Source organism: Oncorhynchus tshawytscha, linkage group LG07 (assembly GCF_018296145.1).
Source record: "Oncorhynchus tshawytscha isolate Ot180627B linkage group LG07, Otsh_v2.0, whole genome shotgun sequence".
NCBI classification, from domain to species: Eukaryota; Metazoa; Chordata; class Actinopteri; order Salmoniformes; family Salmonidae; genus Oncorhynchus; species Oncorhynchus tshawytscha.
In genome coordinates, this window is record NC_056435.1 from 65,647,764 (window position 1) to 65,668,501 (window position 20,738).

A 20,738-nucleotide genomic window follows, 5' to 3' on the forward strand; every position below is an offset into this window, starting at 1 on the left:
TTTTAGTGGGACATACAGTCAGATGCTTTGTATTTTAGTGGGACATACAGTCAGATGCTTTGTATTTTAGTGGGACATATAGCCAGAGGCTTTGTATTTTAGTGGGACATACAGCCAGATGCTAACAGTGGCATAAGCCTGTTTGGAAATCTTTCTTTGAGTGACAGACTTGAATTCTGAAAGAACAATAAGTTAGTCAGGATATTTATGCAAGTTGATTTTATTTGACAATTTAAAATGCATTAAGAAGCCACACCAGTCAACAATAGATGTACCACAATTACATAGACTGTTAGAATTGTTTTCAACAATAATTTATACAGTAAGTTGTACAGTAGGCCTGAACATGTTTCATCTTCATGTGTGACCCACCAGCTCGATTCGGTCTAAAGTAGCAAAATATGAAATTGTGTTTTTTACATTGGATAAAAGTAGAGACTCCGAGCTAGAAAATGGTACATCATACACTACAGTTGAGGAACAATGGGAAAGTAATTCTGCTTTGAAAGTTGATAAACTTGCAATCTCACTTTTGAGAAAATGACCCTCCTCAGTACTACTATTGAGGAGCTCTTCTTTGTCTGCACCCATTCAGCATCGTTCACACCCTCTTAAGCCTTAGTCCCACCTATCTCTTTAAGGATTCACATGTGAGGCCATGTACTAAACAACCAAAGATTTCAAGATTAAAGGCTGGTTTATACTACGTGTATCAACAGTTGTCACAGCAATATCATTGGAGCGGCAGGGTAGCCTAGTGGTAGTCTAGTGGTTAGAGCGTTGGACTAGTAACCAGAAGGGTGCAAGTTCAAACCCGAGCTGACAAGGTACAAATCTGTCGTTCTTTCCCTGAACAGGCAGTTAACCCACTGTTCCTAGGCTGTCATTGAAAATAAGAATTTGTTCTTAACTGACTTGCCTAGTAAAATAAATAAACATTTAAAAAAATATTTTCGTCCGACATCAAGCTTGTCATTGGTGTTATGAAAAAGTATGAACACAAAAACTACAGGCTGCATGACATCAACAGCCTGGGGTTCAAAAATAGCAGAACTAGAAAATAGCTTATGGTTGTGAGTGTGATGAAATAGAAGCAGGACATTCTACCAGAGAATTTTACAACTTGGACACGGTCCCATTGACCTAACGTTAAATCCTAATCTGACTTTGGTGCAGGTCATGTTCTTCACATTACCGTCTCTGGTAAACACATACTATATCAAATAAAACCAACATTTGTCACATGCACAGGATCCAGAAGGTATAGTGGAATGTTTACTTGAATAGTGGAGTCTAGCTATTTAGCTAAACAATTAACCATAATCTCAACTCATAATGTTACTACCCTACATGAACCTGCAGGGTAGTAGAACCAACCAGGTTCAATGTTAGCTAGCTAGCTAACATTAGGCTATAACTAGCAATGCAAGTGGTTCTGAGATACAAATTATATTACTACACAGATCATAGCTAACAGTATGCATATAAATTGGTAAATACAGTATAAATTGCAGAACTTATTTCACTTGCAATCAAAGCGAATTTCTGACTAAATTAGGAATGAATAATATCTGAAAATATTCAGTGCCTTCGGAAAGTATTCTAATTCCACCGGACATTCCACTGATTTCAAAACTCGCTCCTCTAGAAAGTGGAGAGCAACACATACCGACCAGCTCATGTTATAGACAGAAGCGTGCTACATGGCAGACCAATTCGAACTCATGTCTCGGCATATCCAGCCATTACATTATCTCAGCCAATCATGACTAGCGGGAAGGTTCCTGCCTTTTTCAGTGGCTAAACCAACTAGGCTGGTAATTTCACAATTGTATTCATATTTACGGATGGCATACATGTTTGTTATTAAGGTACATGAAAGTTCACATGTTCCAGAAGGCATTTCAGCCCCCCAAAAAACACATGTTGAGAAAAAAGCTGTGAAGTATTGACACGTGACATATATGAAATATTGATACATTTACTCTGACACGTCACGACCCACCATTAACAGGTCAGGGTCGCGACCCATACTTTAAGAAAGGCTGATATAGGATATAACAGGAAAAGATGGTATAAATTGATGAACTTATTTGAGTTATTAGAGTAATTCTCACGAGGGCTTTACATTCTACGGCAGTGGGGGGACAACACTGGTGATGGGTTTGATGTACACATTGCAGCTTGCCTTTATGTCCCTGAATTGATCACAGTTGAAGCCGGCCACTAGCTTCTTAGGACCGGGTCTGTATGGAGTGAAGGGTATCTTCACACGTAGTCGTTGTCCTTGTTTTAGGAAAGGCATTCTGAGGAGACACGTGAAACAAATTATACCTCAAGGAAGCTTTAGATCTCTGAACTTCAACACACAAGGTAGTGTAAAATATTTCAGATGGAAAACATCAAAGCTTTAACCACATGAACAGCCCATGAATGCGTGTACTTTCTAGTTTAGCCAAGAGCTAAATAATCTATTTTGGACAGACTACGTAACATAAATTGTATTGAATCATCTGTCAAAAGACTGTGATGCCATAACTAACAAGGAACTGTAGTTCCGGTGCTTTGGTGTCCTCACTAGATATCTGGACATATCAGGATTGGGTGGAGGTGGTGCTGAAAGTGTGTGTGGGGGGTTCAAGCAATGATTACAGACAATGATTTCAAGCTGAAAGTTTTCAGAAGGGGGGCTTGGCTGAGAGTTTCTGTTTAGGGGACTGGTGACTTCACTAGTCTCATAAGTATCTTTTGTCAACAAAAAAATCAAGCATTTTACACAATTACCTGAGATTTTAGGTCTTGGTTGCTGAGATTAAGCGCTAAATTGCCAATTTGAAGAGCAAAGTTCCAGGTTGTCATAAAACCTGAATCCATCCCACTTGGCAAAAACTGAGTCCACATCCAGGATTCAAATCTGGACACATTTCACTGGGCACAGACGTCAGTTCAACGTCTAGTTCTGATTTACATTTGGTTGAGTTATCAACTAATGTGAATTAAAAACCAACAAAAAAGGTTCAAAGTTGACTTTTTGTAAATCCAATCAGTTTTCCATGTTGATTCAACATCATCAGACTGATTTTTTGGGGTTGAAATTACATGGAAACAATGTTGATTCAACCATTTTTTTCACAGTGGGATGGATTCAGGTTTTATGACAAACTGAAACCTTGCTAGTAAGGACTTCAGAGAAATGTCAGGACCTACCTGGCTTCCATTGTTTCAGTCAGCAAGCCACTGCCGGTCACTGTTATGAAGCAGTCTCTTAGACCTTCGGATAGAGGGTTCTCAAACACAACCTCTGCCGTCATGTCACTATACTGCAATTCAGATCCAATGGCCTAAAAGGGAACACACATTCAAATAAAAGCATTTGCTAAATAGTATTTTATATTGGAACTATCACACTGAACAAACCCCATCTCCAGTTTAATGGCTGTTACTGATATTGCCGTTGTATTTAATAGAACAACTGGTCAGATGACAGTCTAAACTTTAGATTTTCATCTTCACAACACGTTTATTCACAGGGCAACCATTAATATCCTTGCAAATTGCTATTCTCGCTTGGGGCGGCAGGGTAGCCTAGTGGTTAGAGAGTTGGACTAGGAACCGGAAGGTTGCAAGTTCAAACCCCCGAGCTGACAAGGTCGTTCTGCCCCTGAACAGGCAGTTAACCCACTGTTCCTAGGCCGTCATTGAAAATAAGAATTTGTTCTTAACTGACTTGCCTGGTTAAATAAAGGAAAAAATAAAATTAAAATACTAGTGTGTTTGCCACCTATAAATTAAAAGGGTAACCCAAGAGTGTGTAAAGACAATCGGGGCTTGTTCACTAATGACTCCAATGAATGTTACTCAGAGAAAGTTGAGCTGTTCTAAGTGGGGTTTTGGAGTGGCTTAAGGATCTGACAGACTGTGACAATGTTGGGAATATGCTCACTTTGATGGTGAGCGAAGGGCTCTCTGGCACAAAGTCTTTCTCTGTGATGTACACTGCCCCACTCTTGTCCTTGTCTGTGACCACAGCCGAAACCTTGATGCTGTTGCTCTCCCGCATTTTCTCCCCATACACAGAGAAGGGGATGTGGATGGGTATAGTCAGATCTGCCAACAGAGACGATGCATTTGATTGTCAAGGTATCACAAATCCTAACGTTCTGTGTCATCCTCAGTACAACAGTAGCAACCCTAACATTCTGTATCATCCTCAGTACAACGTTAGCAACCCTAACATTCTGTATCATCCTCAGTACAACGTTAGCAACCCTAACATTCTGTGTCATCCTCAGTACAACGTTAGCAACCCTAACATTCTGTGTCATCCTCAGTACCACGTTAGCAACCCTAACATTCTGTATCATCCTCAGTACAACGTTAGCAACCCTAACATTCTGTGTCATCCTCAGTACAACGTTAGCAACCCTAACATTCTGTGTCATCCTCAGTACCACGTTAGCAACCCTAACATTCTGTATCATCCTCAGTACAACGTTAGCAACCCTAACATTCTGTATCATCCTCAGTACCACGTTAGCAACCCTAACATTCTGTATCATCCTCAGTACAACGTTAGCAACCCTAACATTCTGTGTCATCCTCAGTACAACGTTAGCAACCCTAACATTCTGTATCATCCTCAGTACAACGTTAGCAACCCTAACATTCTGTGTCATCCTCAGTACCACGTTAGCAACCCTAACATTCTGTATCATCCTCAGTACAACGTTAGCAACCCTAACATTCTGTATCATCCTCAGTACCACGTTAGCAACCCTAACATTCTGTATCATCCTCAGTACAACGTTAGCAACCCTAACATTCTGTATCATCCTCAGTACAATGATAGCAACCCTAACATTCCGTATCGTCCTCAGTACAACATTAGCAACCTGACAGCCATAAGAGTCAGTGTCAGTCAATTTGCTACAACGCTACGGCAGCTATACATGAGACTTGTAGTGGAAATGTCCTGTATTTACCAAATCATGAGAGCAAACCACACACAAGTCAGAGTTATCATAAAGTCCATCTTTAAATATATGAGCTCCATCACAACCCTGTGACTCTCAGATCAAATCAGTGTCTATAAATGAATTCTCTGAGAGTCCTTACACATTGCAACTGAGATCCTTTATAGCAAAGACACACATAGCCAGGCAGCATTGGCTATACATTATCGTTCAGCTTTGTCTCCTAAACTATGTTCTTATCTCGTTCTCAGGACCATAAAACAAAACCTCATCAACAGGCATATATCACATACACCCCTCCTGGACAAGATCACAGAGACACAGTGACTGGCACACAGACATTGTGGAGCCAAGAGATAATTGGTTCCCCCTCAATCATCCCTTAACATGGTTTAAAAGATATGTTTACATATGAAGACAAGCTTGACCCCTCCCCTCTCTGCGGCCCAAGTAACTGAACCCATGACAGAGAAAGGATAACTGCAAATGGCCACCACTATAGTACAACAAGATCAATTCTAAATGAGAAGTAACTCACAAGCATATCATAAAAATAAAACATCTTATCTATGTTACCCAACTATTCTGATTAATCCCCAACAGACTTTACGGCTTTGTTAAATTGACCAGTTAAACTCTAACTATATGCACTCTTGAAACACACCACCTTGTCTAAAAAGATTGATATACAGTGGGGAGAACAAGTATTTGATACACTGCCAATTTTGCAGGTTTTTCTACTTACAAAGCATGTAGAGGTCTGTCATTTTTTATCATAGGTACACTTCAAATGTGAGAGACGGAATCTAAAACAAAAATCCAGAAAATCACATTGTATGATTTTTAAGTAATTCATTTGCATTTTATTGCATGAAATAAGTATTTGATCGACCTACCAACCAGTAAGAATTCCGGTTCTCACAGACACGGACACTGTTTTTTTTAAAGAAGCCCTCCTGTTCTCATCTCATTACCTGTATTAACTGCATCTGTTTGAACTCGTTACCTGTATAAAAGACACCTGTCCACACACTCAAACAGACTCCAACCTCTCCACAATGGCCAAGACCAGAGAGCTATGTAAGGACATCAGGGATAAATTGTAGACCTGCACAAGGCTGGGATGGGCTACAGGACAATAGGCAAGCAGCTTGGTGAGAAGGCAACAACTGTTGGCGCAATTATTAGAAAATGGAAGAAGTTCAAGATGACGGTCAATCACCCTCGGTCTGGGGCTCCATGCAAGGTCTCACCTTATGGGGCATCAATGATCAGAACTACACGGCAGGACCTGGTCAATGACCTGAAGAGAGCTGGGACCACAGTCTCAAAGAAAAGCATTAGTAACACACTACGCCGTCATGGATTAAAATCCTGCAGCGCACGCAAGGTCCCCCTGCTCAAGCCAGCGCATGTCCAGGCCCGTCTGAATTTTGCCAATGACCAACTGGATGATCCAGTGGTGGAATGGGAGAAGGTCGTGTGGTCTGATGAGACAAAAATAGAGCTTTTTGGTCTAAACTCCACTCGCCGTGTTTGGAGGAAGAAGAAGGATGAGTACAACCCCAAGAGCACCATCCCAACCGTGAAGCATGGAGGTGGAAACATCATTCTTTGGGGAAGCTTTTCTGCAAAGGGGACAGGACGACTGCACCGTATTGAGGAGAGGATGGATGGGGCCATGTATCGCGAGATCTTGGCCAACAACCTCCTTCCCTCAGTAAGAGCATTGAAGATGGGTCGTGGCTGGGTCTTCCAGCATGACAACGACCCGAAACTCACAGCCAGGGCAACTAAGGAGTGGCTCCGTAAGAAGCATCTCAAGGTCCTGGAGTGGCCTAGCCAGTCTCCAGACCTGAACCCAATAGAAAATCTTCGGAGAGAGCTGAAAGTCCGTATTGCCCAGCGACAGCCCCGAAACCTGAAGGATCTGGAGAAGGTCTGTATGGAGGAGTGGGCCAATATCCCTGCTGCAGTGTGTGCAAACCTGGTCAAGAACTACAGGAAACGTATGATCTCTGTAATTGCAAACAAAGGTTTCTGTACCAAATATTAAGTTCTGCTTTTCTGATATATCAAATACTTATGTCATGCAATAAAATGCAAATGAATTACTTAAAAATCATACAATGTGATTTTCTGGATTTTAGATTTTAGATTTTGTCTCTCACAGTTGAAGTGATGATATGATAAGAATTACAGACCTCTACATGCTTTGTAAGTAGGGAAACCTGCAAAATCGGCAGTGTATCAAATACTTGTTCTCCCCACTGTCTGTGTCACACCAAGGATGTTGACGAAGAATTATGAAGCTGAATAGCTGCAATGTGCTCCTGGTTTTGTTAAATTAAGTGTTTCAGTTCTCTTTGTTCTGTAATGGAAATGCCTCCCTGTGTGCACTACTGTGTTAGTTAAATATTGTAGGCCTACTCATGGAAAGAGTTTGAAACATTTTCACTCTACCTTGGTTGGGAAGGAGCTTCTGTTCTTTCAATTCGGTCTGTATCTGGGAGGATGGGATCCCGTTGTATCTCATGGCCTGAACGTTGACATTGATCACTAGTGTCCGAGTTTCATTGTCGTTGCTGTTCAGTACAAGCTTGAGATCGATGTCTTTGCCGCTGACCGGCTTGGTCAGCTCCACGATCTTCATGGAAACGCCAGGTTTGTCGTCATGGATCCCGTTTGAATTCTCTTCGGATATGTTGACTCTTTTCACAGCTTGATTGTACACATCCCTCTCCTTTTCCGTGCCTGTTTAAAATGTGTGACATTTTGGATGAGTACCTGGTGACTCAAGCAGTTGCTCTCACTCACCTGGGAGAATTATCGTGACAGGTAGACACAGCACCTTTCTGACTCATCTCTTAAAAAAGTACAGAACTTTTTCCCAGACCAACCGTAGTTCTCAAATATATAAAATACACTTATACCCTTATGATAGGCATAACCCTTGTAACGCTGCATTATTTCTGAAATCAACTGACAACAGTTCAATCTTGATATAGTCAGACTCTCGGTTCATTCAATACCAACCCTCTGCATGTTTATAGTTGGCAGTGATGTCCACTCTCTTGTCGCTGCCCACTGCCTTGGTGCTGATGTTCTGACCTACGGACACACTGTCCGTGAAGATCTTTTTCTTGGAGCCATCAGTGAACACCATCCAGGTTACACGGTCGGCGTTGACTTCGGCGAAGACAAAGGGAACATCGTATTTGAGGTCAACGTGACCCTGCAGTATGGCCTTGACTGGAGCAGGGCCGCAGCAGTAAACACCTGGGGGAGGGGAAGAGAAAACAACATGAGCGTATAACAGTTCCCTTCATGTCTCCCAGACCCAGGACACGAACTCAGAACCATCTGCACAATAACACAACATACAATACATACAACCTGTGTTATTATGTAAGATGAGATGGAAGTTGGACCGTACCAGTGCTTTTCTCCTGGGGAGTGGGGTCCACAGCCTGCCAGCCGTCGTATAAGGAGCCTGCTGAGAGATCGGGCCGTGTCATCCAGGCCTCCACCCACACATGGTAGTTCCTGAGCAGAAACACCAGTCTTCAAAACTTCATGCTATTGGCATCACTCTTCATACTGTAGCCACAATTACCTCATGTTACACTTACCATACACTGTCGGGGCTCTGTTTGGGTCTGACTCCATAGTCGGAGAAGAAGTCGTCAATTGTCAGGTTTTTGTCGGTGTCGTGGGCTGACTGGAAGTTGGTAACCACTCGACATGGGATTCCCAAACACCTCAGTACTGACATGGAAATACATTTCAGGCATACTGGTTAACTAAAACAATACATTTCAGGCATACTGGTTAACTAAAACAACACATTTCAGGCATACTGGTTAACTAAAATAAACACATCAAAGGTATTGACATCAGCCTCTCTCCTCTGGTCAGAGGTGAATCGGACACAAATGGTGGGTAATCTTGCCATCCTTCTCAAAAACAAATCACAGCCCTGGGTCTGAGTGCATGCAATAGTCAGTGCTATTTAAATAACATTGTATTGATTGATTGACTAAAATAATAATTGAAGAGAGATTGGACAGTTATATCCTACCTGTGCACATTACAGCGGCAAACACCCAACACTGGCCATACTTGACTGGATTACCACCATATTTGAGCCACCTCCTTAGTACCTCCACACTGCCGTTCCAGTGAGTGGGGGACATGCCACCATCGTATTGACCATCCCACCGCCCCATCAGGACACCTCCGTCATCGTTAGCGTTGATCTGGGCAAGGAAAATAATGTTCAAATTAGATTCCAGAACTGTCATTTGGCTGAGTGAATGTGTTTTTGTACAATCTAAAATGTAGTTGCTTTCCTGGATCTAGATTGAGCATAGCCTTGGACTAAAAAGCATGTTCAGTGTGGAAAGTTATTTTTAGTCCAGGACTAGATTTAATCTGGGTCTGGGAAACATGTCCTATATGTGTAACAACACCTTAATTAGTGGCACTGGACCCATTTATAGTGAACAGGGCCAGATGATGTTCCAGAAATTAACCAATGAATTTTCTTGTGCTGTTCATACAGAACTATGAGCTGATGATGATTTAAAGAATGTCACTGTTACTAGTGGGGTTCAATAATGTTGTCTCTGTTATTAGTGGGGTTCAATAATGTTGTCACGGCTACTAGTGGGGTTCAATAATGTTGTCACGGTTACTCGTGGGGTTCAATAATGAGGTCACTGTTACAACAATACTGTTGTCACTAGCTAGAATTTCCATCCAATTGGCGACCATATTTTCAGGCGAATATTCTAAAATCCTAAAGATAATATGTGCACATTTTCTCTCCAGAGATGTGTTTATATCAAATTGACTGTTTTTCAGATAAAAGGCTGTGTGTGATGACATTTTGCTAAGCATTAGGGGGTGCTATTTTAATTTTTGGATGAAAAACATTCCCATTTTAAACAAGATATTTTGTCACGAAAAGATGCTCAACTATGCATATAATTGACAGCTTTGGAAAGAAAACACTCTGACTTTTCCAAAACTGCAAAGATGTTGTCTGTGAGTGCCACAGAACTGATGTTACAGGTGAAACCCAGATAAAAATCCAACCAGGAAGTGCCGCATTTTTTAAAACCGCCTCATGCCAATGACTCCTTATATGGCTGTGAATGAGCTACGAATGAGCTTACGTTTTCCACGTATTCCCCAAGGTGTCTACAGCATTGTGACGTCTTTTTACGCATTTCCATTGAAGAATAGCCGTAAGGGAGTATATTTAGCAAGTGGTCACATAGTGTCTCCCGCAGAAAATCTTGCGTAAAATACTGAGGTAGCCATTTTTCTAATCGCTTCTTATGAGAAACCAATTGCCTCGACGGATATATTATCGCGTATATATGTTAAAAACATCTTGAGGATGGATCCTAAACAACGTTTGCCGTGTTTCTGTCGATATTATGTAGCTAATTTTGAAAAAAGTTTGGCGTTGTAGTGGTAGCATTTTCCGGTCAATTTCTCAGCCAAGCATGATGAACAAACGGGAGCTATTTCGCCTACGAAAATGCACATTTTGGAAAAAAGGAACATTTGCTATCTAACTGGGAGTCTCCTGAGTGAAAACATCCGAAGTTCTTCAAAGGTAAATGATTTAATTTGGTTGCTTTTCTTATTTTCGTGAAAATGTTGCCCGCTGCCAGCAGAGCCTAACATAGCATTATGCTATGATAAACTTACACAAATACTTGTCTAGCGTTGGCTGTAACGTATATTTTGAAAATCTGAGATGACAGTGTGATTAACAAAAGGCTTCATTTGCGATCTTCATGAATAGGAAAAGTTTCTAGGGGTATTTATGTCCGCTGCGTTATGCTAATTCGTTTGAGGCTAGGATTACGATCCCGGATCCGGGATGGGTAGATCAGAGAGGTTAAATTCATTGTGACTCGTTTCAGGAAACTAGGTGTATGTCGCACGTCACTACTTCACAGGAGCATTTCAACGTAAACATACATTTCTTATCAAAATATGTTTTTTGGGCCGAAATGCTTCTAGAACATGTGACATTTCATAGTTGGTTTAGCCACACAAGATGTCATTGCGTGATTCCAAGTTTACTTCAATATGATGGTTATTAAATCGATATTTGCGCATAAAAGCATTTCCACCAACATTTCTCTCAAAGTTAATTTTGCAGACTCAAAAACATCCCACCTAGCGCATTTTGTTTTGTCAACCTTCGTAAAGTTGACTGCCACATTTTCCATCAGCACTTTCATGAAATGTCATAAAATGTTTTATCTGACATGTACTTTACTCGCATAAAAAGGTTGGATGGAAACCTTTTTACTGTTACTAGTGGGGTTCAATAATGTTGTCACTGTTACTAGTGTGGGTCAGATCTCCAATCTTACCATGGCACTGACCACCCTACTGACATAGATGGGGTTACAACGAGCAGAGAAGTCCTTGGCGGGGTCACTCAGACACTTGGGATTCACGTCAAGCAGCTTCAGGCAAATGTCCACTATATCGTCTTCAAACTGGAGAAACAATACATTAGGGCAGGTTAGCTAGCAACCTACAACAATTTATAAAATGTCTTGTCTATACTAACTTACAATTTAGTCATTTAACAGACGCTCTTATCCAGAGTGACTTACAGTATTGAGTGGATAAATGTTCGTATTGGTCTCCTGCGTTAATCGAAACCCACAACCCTTGAGTTGCAAAAGCCATGCTTTACCAATGGAGCCACACAGGGCTCTAGCCAATCATGTAGACTAAGATAACGTGTGACACTTGGGGTCGGTTTCCTGGACAACAGATTAGTCCTGGACTTCTCCAGAGTAAAAATACTTTTGGATGGAGATTCTCCCATTGAGTTTGCTTTTTAGTTGAGGAATATATTTAATCTGTATCCAGGAAACAAGCCCTATATGTTATGAGCAGCTAGCTAGTACTTTTCAACGGTACAATACTGTTTGGTTTGTTCTGTGTACCTGTCCGAAGTTCCACGCCATAGAGCTGATGTATTTGTCAGAACCTTTGTACACCAGGCCTTGTTCTCTCATCACATACTCCTGCCTCTCCTCCTCCTCAGGTAGATGCACCGAGTCCTCTACAGCCCGCAACAAAATACAGACGTTTTAAAACATCAATTATAAGAATTTGTTCCACTGACTTGAATGGTTAAATAAAGGATAAATAAAAAATACATTGTTATTTGTTATTATTAAATGAAAGGGTATCTGGACAATGTTTTAATTGCGAGTATCTTTAACATGTTATCATGCTGTTACTGTGTTGTGACCACTGTCTCCCATGCTAGAATGTAGTGTTACCAAGCTGTGTTACCAGGATATTACCAGGATGTTACCAGGCTGTTACCAGGATGTTACCAGACTGTGTTATCAGGCTGTGTTACCAGAATGTTACCAAGCTGTGTTACCAGGATATTACCAGGATGTTACCAGACTGTATTATCAGGATGTTAGCAGGCTGTTACCAGGAAGTGTTACCAAGATGTACTACCAGGCTGTGCTACCAAGCTGTGCTAATAGGCTGTGCTACCAAGCTGTTACCAGGAAGTGTTACCAAGCTGTGCTACCAAGCTGTACTACCAGGCTGTGCTACCAGGCTATGCTACCAAGTTGTGCTACCAAGCCGTGCTAATAGGCTGTGCTACCAGGCTGTACTGCAAGGCTGTGCTAATAGGTTGTGCTACCAAGCAGTGCTAATAGGCTGTGATACCAGGCTGTGCTACCAGGCTGTGCTAATAGGCTGTGCTACTAAGTTGTGCTAATAGGCCGTGCTACCAAGCTGTGCTAATAGGCTATGCTACCAAGCTGTGCTAATAGGCTGTGCTACCAGGCTGTGCTATCAAGCTGTGCTACCAATGAACTCATCACATGGTTTCAACAGCAATGCAACCACTTTGATATTAGAGAACAGCATTCATAACCACAGATTGTTATTCATATAATGTGGCTCTGGATGTTGTGGCCCATTGTTTGTATCTGTGTGTCTATTATGTCCCAAAACAGTTATGAGGAGTCTTTCCAAACCATACAGAGACATGGGTTACAACAATCTCTGTAAAGTTAGCAATTTCCAGCTGTTAAACTGATAAGAACATTCAGGAATGCAGCATTTGACACCCTCTGGATACTGTATCAAATAATGACTGTGTGTTACCATGGCTGTATTGTCCTTTGTGTGATTAAAAAGATTAATTTATCACAGTTCTAGTTAACATTTTTAGGAATGCTTTATACTTCTTTATAATGTATCAAATATGCTTTACCATACTCTCAAATCTCGTTCACAGGAAGTGAATTAATTGTCCCAGAATTCCCCATGGGGGATAATGAAGTTGTTTTGAATTGAATTGTCTTTACCTTGGCACCAGGGATTAAACAGCAGAAGGAGCTTGCCAAGGCTGCTGCCCACTGAGGTGGTGGCACTGGTCTTTACAGACAGGCTGTACTCTCCCACTGGGGCGTCTGCTGGGCTGGTGATGTCCAGGGTGATTGAACCCGCCGGGAGCCCTGAGCCCTGGTGAACCTTGACCTTCCAGGATGAACGCTTCCAACGGCCTTCAGGTAGCCCGAACACTGACCTGGTCCCCAATGCCTCTGAAGGCTGGGGTCCTGGATGGAGAAGGGAGGATGTTGTGGGTTGTGTTCAGTAGGAAAAAAATGGAAGAACATTTAGTTGTCCCCATTTTCCCTCAGAACAGCCTCAATTCGTCGGGGCATGAACACTACATGGTGTCGATAGCGTTCCTCAGGGATTCTGGTTCATGTTAACGCCAATGCTTCTCACTGTTGTGTCAAGTTAGCTGGATGTCCTTTGGGTGGCGAACCATTCTTAAAACACATGGGAAACTGTTGAGTGTGAAAAAACCCAGCAGCATTGCAGTTCTTGACACACTCAAACTGGTGCGCTTGGCACCTACTACCATACCCTGTTCAAAGGCACTTAAATCTATCATCTTGCCCATTCACCCTCTGAATGGCACACATACACAAACCATGTCTCAGTTGTCTCAAGGCTTAAAAATCCTTCTTTAACCCGTCTCCTCCCTTTCATCTACACAGATTGAAGTGGATTCAATAAGGGATCATAGTGTAGCGGTATTCATGGAAAGAGCAGGTGTTCCTAATGTTTTATACACTGTGTATTTGTCCAATAAGATTCACATTTTCTGTCAGCGTAACTTTGATGTCAGGAGTACAGTACATATACAGTACAAGTGGAGGTATCTCAAATCCTGTCAGTGGTGCAATTCAGTCTTTAGATAATATTGAATTGACCCCAACTCTGGTATCTACAACGCATACAAGGATTTAATATCTTTATTACTGCACGTGTCTGTCTTGTCAAAGGGGACTAACATAGGGCCTGTTTCCCTGCCCTAGCCTAGATTCATCCTAGTATGTTTTAGTACAGGACTAACATAATCTGCAAAACGAATACAAAGAGCCCTAATAAATAGCAGAGATAAATAAAATGTTATATTCTAGATAGCTCACCTGTCTCCACCGTCAGCTCCAGTAAGTCTGTTGTGGATCTGAAGGAGCCATGGAAGTCAAAGGTGACCAGGAAGGACTGGCCTCTCCTGACTATCAGTCTGTTCACTGAGATGTCATTGGTGTTGTGGGCTGTGTTGTTCTTCTCACAGTTGAGATCTATTTTACCAACGTCTGCAAGAAAGAAAGAAATTAATAAATATATAGATACTAAATATATTTTTAATTTGAAACTGAATTATCCTTTTGCCAAAATCCAGATTTTCAATTTTCCCTGATTAATATAACTTTTTTTGTTGTTCTAGTGTGGGTGTCTGTTTCTGTGTTTGACGTTGTCTTGCCCAATGTTTGTCACATTTATGCCTGACAGCAACATAGCAGAAACAGACTGTCCGTTGGGTTAGTTTAGATCACTCGATAGAGAAAACTCTTGTAGCCTATGACCATACATAAGGCATGTAGTAACTTGACAAGGAATGCCCACATGCAACGCAATATTACTTTCCTTTACTTTCAACCTAATAAAAGGCGCACAGCCATGTACAAGCAAACACAGCAAAGTGATACAGCCACATGAATAGTAATCATGCTATACTGCAGGTAAGTACAATAACATATTCTATGTAATTATTTATGTAGTGTCTACACTATAACACTTCTCCCCCTTAATTTCAATCCTCCTGTGAGAAAAGAACATAAGATTAACAAGTAAACCACATCAGTGTTTTCTTTTCAACACTTTAGAACTTCTGCTAGTGTTACTGTAAATGTAAACAAACAAAAAATGACAGTCCTTATTTATTTTCAACTAAGTCTGCTGTTCCAAACAAACACTAACACCACAAGGCTCTCAGTCTCAACTACAGAGTTAGTCTTTCAGGAGGCTTGCGACTACGCTGTGATCTGCGCTGTACTCCTGGTGTGCCACAAGACACAGGTAAGTCGGGTCCCAGTGGAGCTGGGTCTGAGGGCACAGGAGCGGGTTGGGTGTTTGTGAGAGGAAGTCCATCACCCTCTGCAGGAACCACTGAATGCTCTGTTTCTCAAATACGGTTTCCTGTGGGGTTTCCACTTGTATACTACCACCTGCACTTGTTCCTCATGAAAACGTGGAATTTTCTTTGTCATAGCACAGGCAAATGTGGTCCTGGTGTCTGCTTATGACTAGACCATCAGTCAGTTTGACCACGAAGGAGACTGGGCCACTCTGACAAAGAATGGTACCTGGAAACCAATGTTGGCTGCTTGTGAAGTTGCGGATGCAGACCGTGTCATTGGGTTTTAACGTTCTCTCCCTCGCGTGGTGGTCATGTCTCTCTTTTTGTTTCTCCTGCTTCCGTTCCACCCGTGCTTTGATGTCCGGACGCAGTAGATCTTTGAGAGCTGTTGGTAGGCGTGACTCATGTCAAGCTCTGAGAACGTCTTGCCTCCAGCAAGCGTCGCAAACAGGCCCTCCACCCCCGGCAGTGGGTAAGCATCCAGCTTAGAGGCCCTGTTGATGGTTAGGTTGTAGTCCACACATATGCTTGGTTTTTCCTAGCCACTGTGCTTCTACACCTGCATTGCTTGCTGTTTGGGGTTTTATGCTGGGTTTCTGTACAGCACTTTGAGATATCAGCTGATGTAAGAAGGGCTATATAAATACATTTGATTTGATATACGCACCGTGCCATCACTTTTCAGAACGGGAACGATTGGAGCTCACAAGCGTGAGAACTGAATGGGAGTAATGATGTTTGTTTCCTGCAGGCGCTCCAACTCATCCTCAACTTTCTTTTTCATGGCGTATGGCACTGTCCTGGGCTTGGAAAAGTGGGGCTCGGCCTGAGGATCCACGAACAGCTTAACTGCAGTGCCCTGCAGTGTGCCCAGTTAATCTTTTGAAAATCTCAGGGTACTTTTAAGTGACATCCTCAGTCACTCGTGTGTGTTTTATCTCACCCCAGTTCAGTTTTATTTTGGTGAGCTAGTCACGCACTAGTAAAACTAGGCCTTTTACCACCAGGAGCCGTGCTCTCGCTTCCTGGCTGTTGTATGCAATGTCCACCACCAGAGCCCCAGCAATGGTATGGTCTCCCCGGTGTACATACGCAGTCTGAAACCCCACCGGTGTGAGGGCAGAAGTCTGTTTTGAGCCCCACAATTGTTTGTAGGTCTCCTCACTGATAGCAGAGGCCCCTGTGTCAACCTCCATCCCCATCTGCTTTCCATCTACCTCCACTGTAGCATAGATAGGAACAATGCCTCCTTTCTCCTCCACTGTGCTCTCTAGGTGGTGCGCTGTGGACTGTGGCTTCATTGCTGTGAACTTGCCCTGCCCAGTCTGTCCACCCTGTGGCTTGCTCCTAGGACCCCTGCAATTTTTTAGCTAAATGTCCCTTTTTGTTGCAATTGTGACAGACCGTATCCTTGAACTTACAGTTGTTTGCATAATGTGTTCTCCTGTGTTCTCCTACATCTGAAACATTCCACTGCTGTTCCCCTTTCCCCTGCCACCTCTTTTGTCACCTGATGCACTGCACAACTTACGCGGCTGGCCTTTTGAGTATTTTGTACATTATTAATGGCCATCTCCATTCCTTGAGATATGCTATGCTCTCTTGAAAGTCAGTGTGGCTTCCCCCAGCAGACTGTATGCTGTCCTCATTAATGCCACAGATTAACCTGTCACGGAGCATGTCCTCTAACAGCCCCAAACTCACAGTGTTCAGAGAGCTCACATAATTCAGCAACAAAGTTAGCAACAGACTGACCTGTTTTATGAGAATGGCAGTTCAATTTGAACCTCTGGACAATCACTGAAGGCTTTGGATTGTGGTGAGTCTGAACAAGAGCAACTAGATCCACAAAAGGAATTTCTTCCGGTTGCTGTGGCGTAGCCAAATTCCTCATTAGCTAGTAGGTTTTAGTCCCACACACGCTCAGGAGAATAGAGCGCTGTTAAACCTCATCTCTAATTCCATTAGCCAAGAAAAAGGTGTCCCAACCTTTCCACATTTTACTTCCAGTCCTTGTTGTCTTCCACAAACTCAGTGATTAGCCCCAAACATTGCCATTATAAGGCCAAATTGTTCTTGATCCTTGTTAGCGTTTTCCACGTGCCGCTGGTTGTCACCGATGAAGTTGCCCTCTAGCGGCAGCTGCTCTCCGTCGCTCATTAAGCTAGCTAGCTGACTGACTACCTCCACTGTTTCTTAGCTAGCTAGCTAGCACATTGCCCTGTACATACCGATCAAGTATTACCCTCGTCGCCAAAAATATGTAGTAACTTGACAAGGAATGCCCACACGTAATTCAATATGTTTTTCCTTTGGTAGAATTGCATTGAACAGGTACAACTCTGGGTGATAACATCAACGGGGAAAGGTCACGGTCAAGGCCAATGCCAATAATAACCATGAACACATGAAGAGTAATCATGCTATACTGCGGGTAAGTACAATAACATATTCCATGTAATTATTTACAAGCCTCTACACTACAACAATGCAGAAACAAATAGGCGAAAGACCATAGACTTAGGAATTAGACTATAATTGAATATGTTCTCTATGTAAAAGACAGCCTTGGGCCAGTATGAAATGGTATGAGGAACCTATGACAATAATTCAAGTGCAACATGGCAGAAGATTAGTGATGAAAACAGCCCCTTTAAGGCAGGGAGAATCCCCCCCCAAAAAAGTAAGCCTGTATATTGCACAGGTAACACATTATAGTAACCTACAGTATACCTGTATACAAATACTGTATGTACAAAGACAGCAGCAGATCTTCAAGTCCAGCTGTAACATTTGCTGATCTGCCCCTATCTGTAAATGTTTATATAATTTGCTGACGTGTTATCTATGCAATACACTACAGGCCAACTTTGCATATTTTCTCTAATGGCTCATAAATAATAAAAGCTGTCAGAAATCATATTAATTTAACAGAAGAACAAACACCAACAAGGATGATCTTCCTTTGTAAGAAAATGTTCCATTTTACAAGTCAAGTCACCCAATTACCCATTCACTGTACTATATTACCCTCTGTCACTAAACATGACATAGGCTACCTTGACAATGCAATATCCACATTTTTCTGCATCTGAATTTGATCAAAAATCTTGCAACGAGCAGTGTTAATTGACTTACCAAAACCCATTGAAGCTGTCTCTCATGTGGTTGTGTTGGTAAGTAGATTCAGTTGCTTGTTGTAGTACTGCAGTAGTGTAAGTAATGAAAGGATGCCAGGGCTTTTAAAGGGAGCCCTACCCATGTCATAAGAATGTCTCAAACATCACACAGAAAAATACACACCCTTTCACTACAATGGTCTTCCTGGTTCCTCCCCCGTGTGTTGGTAACAGCTACTTTACATTTTTGGGCAAGTGATCATAATCTTCATGCCTTTCAGACCTTAATGTCAGTTGCACAGACTACAGCAGGTGTAAACAGTATAGTAAAATGCTTGCTTGCTTGCATGCTCTTCCTCAACGTTGCAGTAATACTATGTCATATAAAATAAATACACACGAGAAATGAAAAAAGGTACACAAGAATGAAGGAAATACACAAGAAAATATTGACAAGTAGAATATATTGACAAGTAGAATATATTGACATGGATAACATATTGACAAGTATAATATATTGACATGGAAAATATATTGACAAGTATAATATATTGACAAGTATAATATATTGACATGGATAATATATTGACATGGAAAATATATTGACAAGTATAATATATTGACATGGATAATATATTGACAAGTAGAATATATTGACAAGTATAATATATTGACATGGATAATATCTTGACAAGTAGAATATATTGACAAGTATAATATATTGACATGGATAATATCTTGACATGGAAAATATCTTGATTTCTATGCAGGGCAAATGATACATCAAATATTAATACGACCATCACTCCCCTGTGTACAGTGCATTTGGAAAGTATTCAGACCCCTTCACTTTTTCCACATTTTTTTACATTACAGCTTTATTCTAAAATGTATTAAATAGTATTTTTTTTATCTCATCAATCTACACACAATGTCCCATAATGACAAAGCAAAATAAGGTTTTCAAAAAAGTATAAATAAATAAAAACTTAAATATCACATTTACATAAGTATTCAGACCCTTTACTCTGTACTTTGTTGGTTTTTGCTCTGACACGCAATGTCAACTGTGGGACCTTATATGACCGGTGTGTGCCTTTCCAAATAATTTACAATCAATTGAATTTACCACAGGTGGACTCAAATCAAGTTGTAAAAATGTATCAAGGATGATCAATGGAAACAGGATGCACCTGAGTTAAATTTAGAGTCTCATAGCAAAGGGTCTGATTTTTTAAATGTTTATTTGCAAAAAATCTAAAACCCTTTTTTCGCTTTGTCTTCATGGGGTATTGTATGTAGATTGATGTGGTGGGAAATGATGTAATCCATTTCAGAATAAGGCTGTAACAAAATGTGGAAACGTCGAGGGGTTTCCGAAGGCACTGCTGCGATGGTGCGACGGCAATGCAATCATTTAAGATTTAAAGGTACTTTATTCCCCATTTAACAGTTTTCAACTCCTTTTGAATTGGCTTTTATCATACAGTATTTATATACATTTTTTCTAGTATTTATATATTTTTACAATATTGTTCTGATTTATCTCTCTGGTAAAACTTTTTTTAAAGGTACTTTAAACATTAAAGGTACTTTGTTCTCATCTCTCTGGTTTCTACTTTTATTCACCAATAAGCAGTGTCACATTCTGTCGTCCAGGTTGCTCATGAAATCTTATTTCCCCATCTCTGACTAATGTGATTACACCTTTTAGCTGCACCTTTTTTTTCACTGGTTTATCTTGATTATACATGTCAGTTCATCTACTTTTCTGCCTCTTGATAATTTCATGAAGGGAGTTTTGCTGCTCGGGAACCATTGTGAAAGCACTTACTCAACGTCCCACGTAGGAGAGGTAGGCAAACTTCTGACTAAATGAACAAGGGGGAAACATTGTCTGTTAGCAAGCTTTTGTTCCAACCCAACACTAACACATCTGATTCAAATGATCCGACTGCTCATGCGATTCAATCCAGAGTAGTTAGGAACTGGTGTGTTGGTGCTGGGCTGGAATAAAATCCTGTGTACACGGCTCTCCAGGACCAGGCTCTTGGCCATCTGCCCTGTTCTTGACATGCAGCTCTGGTCACGCATCCCCCATCCACGCCCTCCTTGCCTGGGCCCTCA

The 20,738-nt window shown here is 41.4% G+C and overlaps 1 protein-coding gene across 1 annotated transcript; it reads right to left on the reverse strand.

Moving 5' to 3' along the window:
- Positions 1 to 202: 202 nt before the first annotated feature.
- Positions 203 to 18,780, reverse strand: LOC112259468 (protein-glutamine gamma-glutamyltransferase 2-like). The gene is made up of 13 exons (XM_042324830.1): positions 18,631 to 18,780; positions 14,498 to 14,668; positions 13,361 to 13,612; positions 11,963 to 12,081; positions 11,375 to 11,503; positions 9,055 to 9,232; positions 8,606 to 8,741; positions 8,410 to 8,519; positions 8,010 to 8,252; positions 7,437 to 7,727; positions 3,944 to 4,107; positions 3,208 to 3,341; positions 203 to 2,306 (listed from the first exon to the last, which is right to left on the reverse strand). The coding sequence occupies exons 1-13, from the start codon at positions 18,638 to 18,640 to the stop codon at positions 2,132 to 2,134; spliced, it is 2,112 nt and encodes a 703-aa protein (XP_042180764.1). The 5' UTR covers positions 18,641 to 18,780; the 3' UTR covers positions 203 to 2,131.
- Between the last annotated feature and the right edge of the window lie 1,958 nt (positions 18,781 to 20,738).

What these genes read in the sequence shown, in the direction of transcription:
- LOC112259468 (XM_042324830.1), bottom strand. An exon ending in GGAGCTGACGGTGGAGACAG is followed by an intron (nt 13,613 to 14,497) that starts GTGAGCTATCTA and finishes TTCTCCATCCAG; the next exon opens with GACCCCAGCCTTCAGAGGCA. An exon ending in CAGAGCCCCGACAGTGTATG is followed by an intron (nt 8,520 to 8,605) that starts GTAAGTGTAACA and finishes GTTTCTGCTCAG; the next exon opens with GAACTACCATGTGTGGGTGG.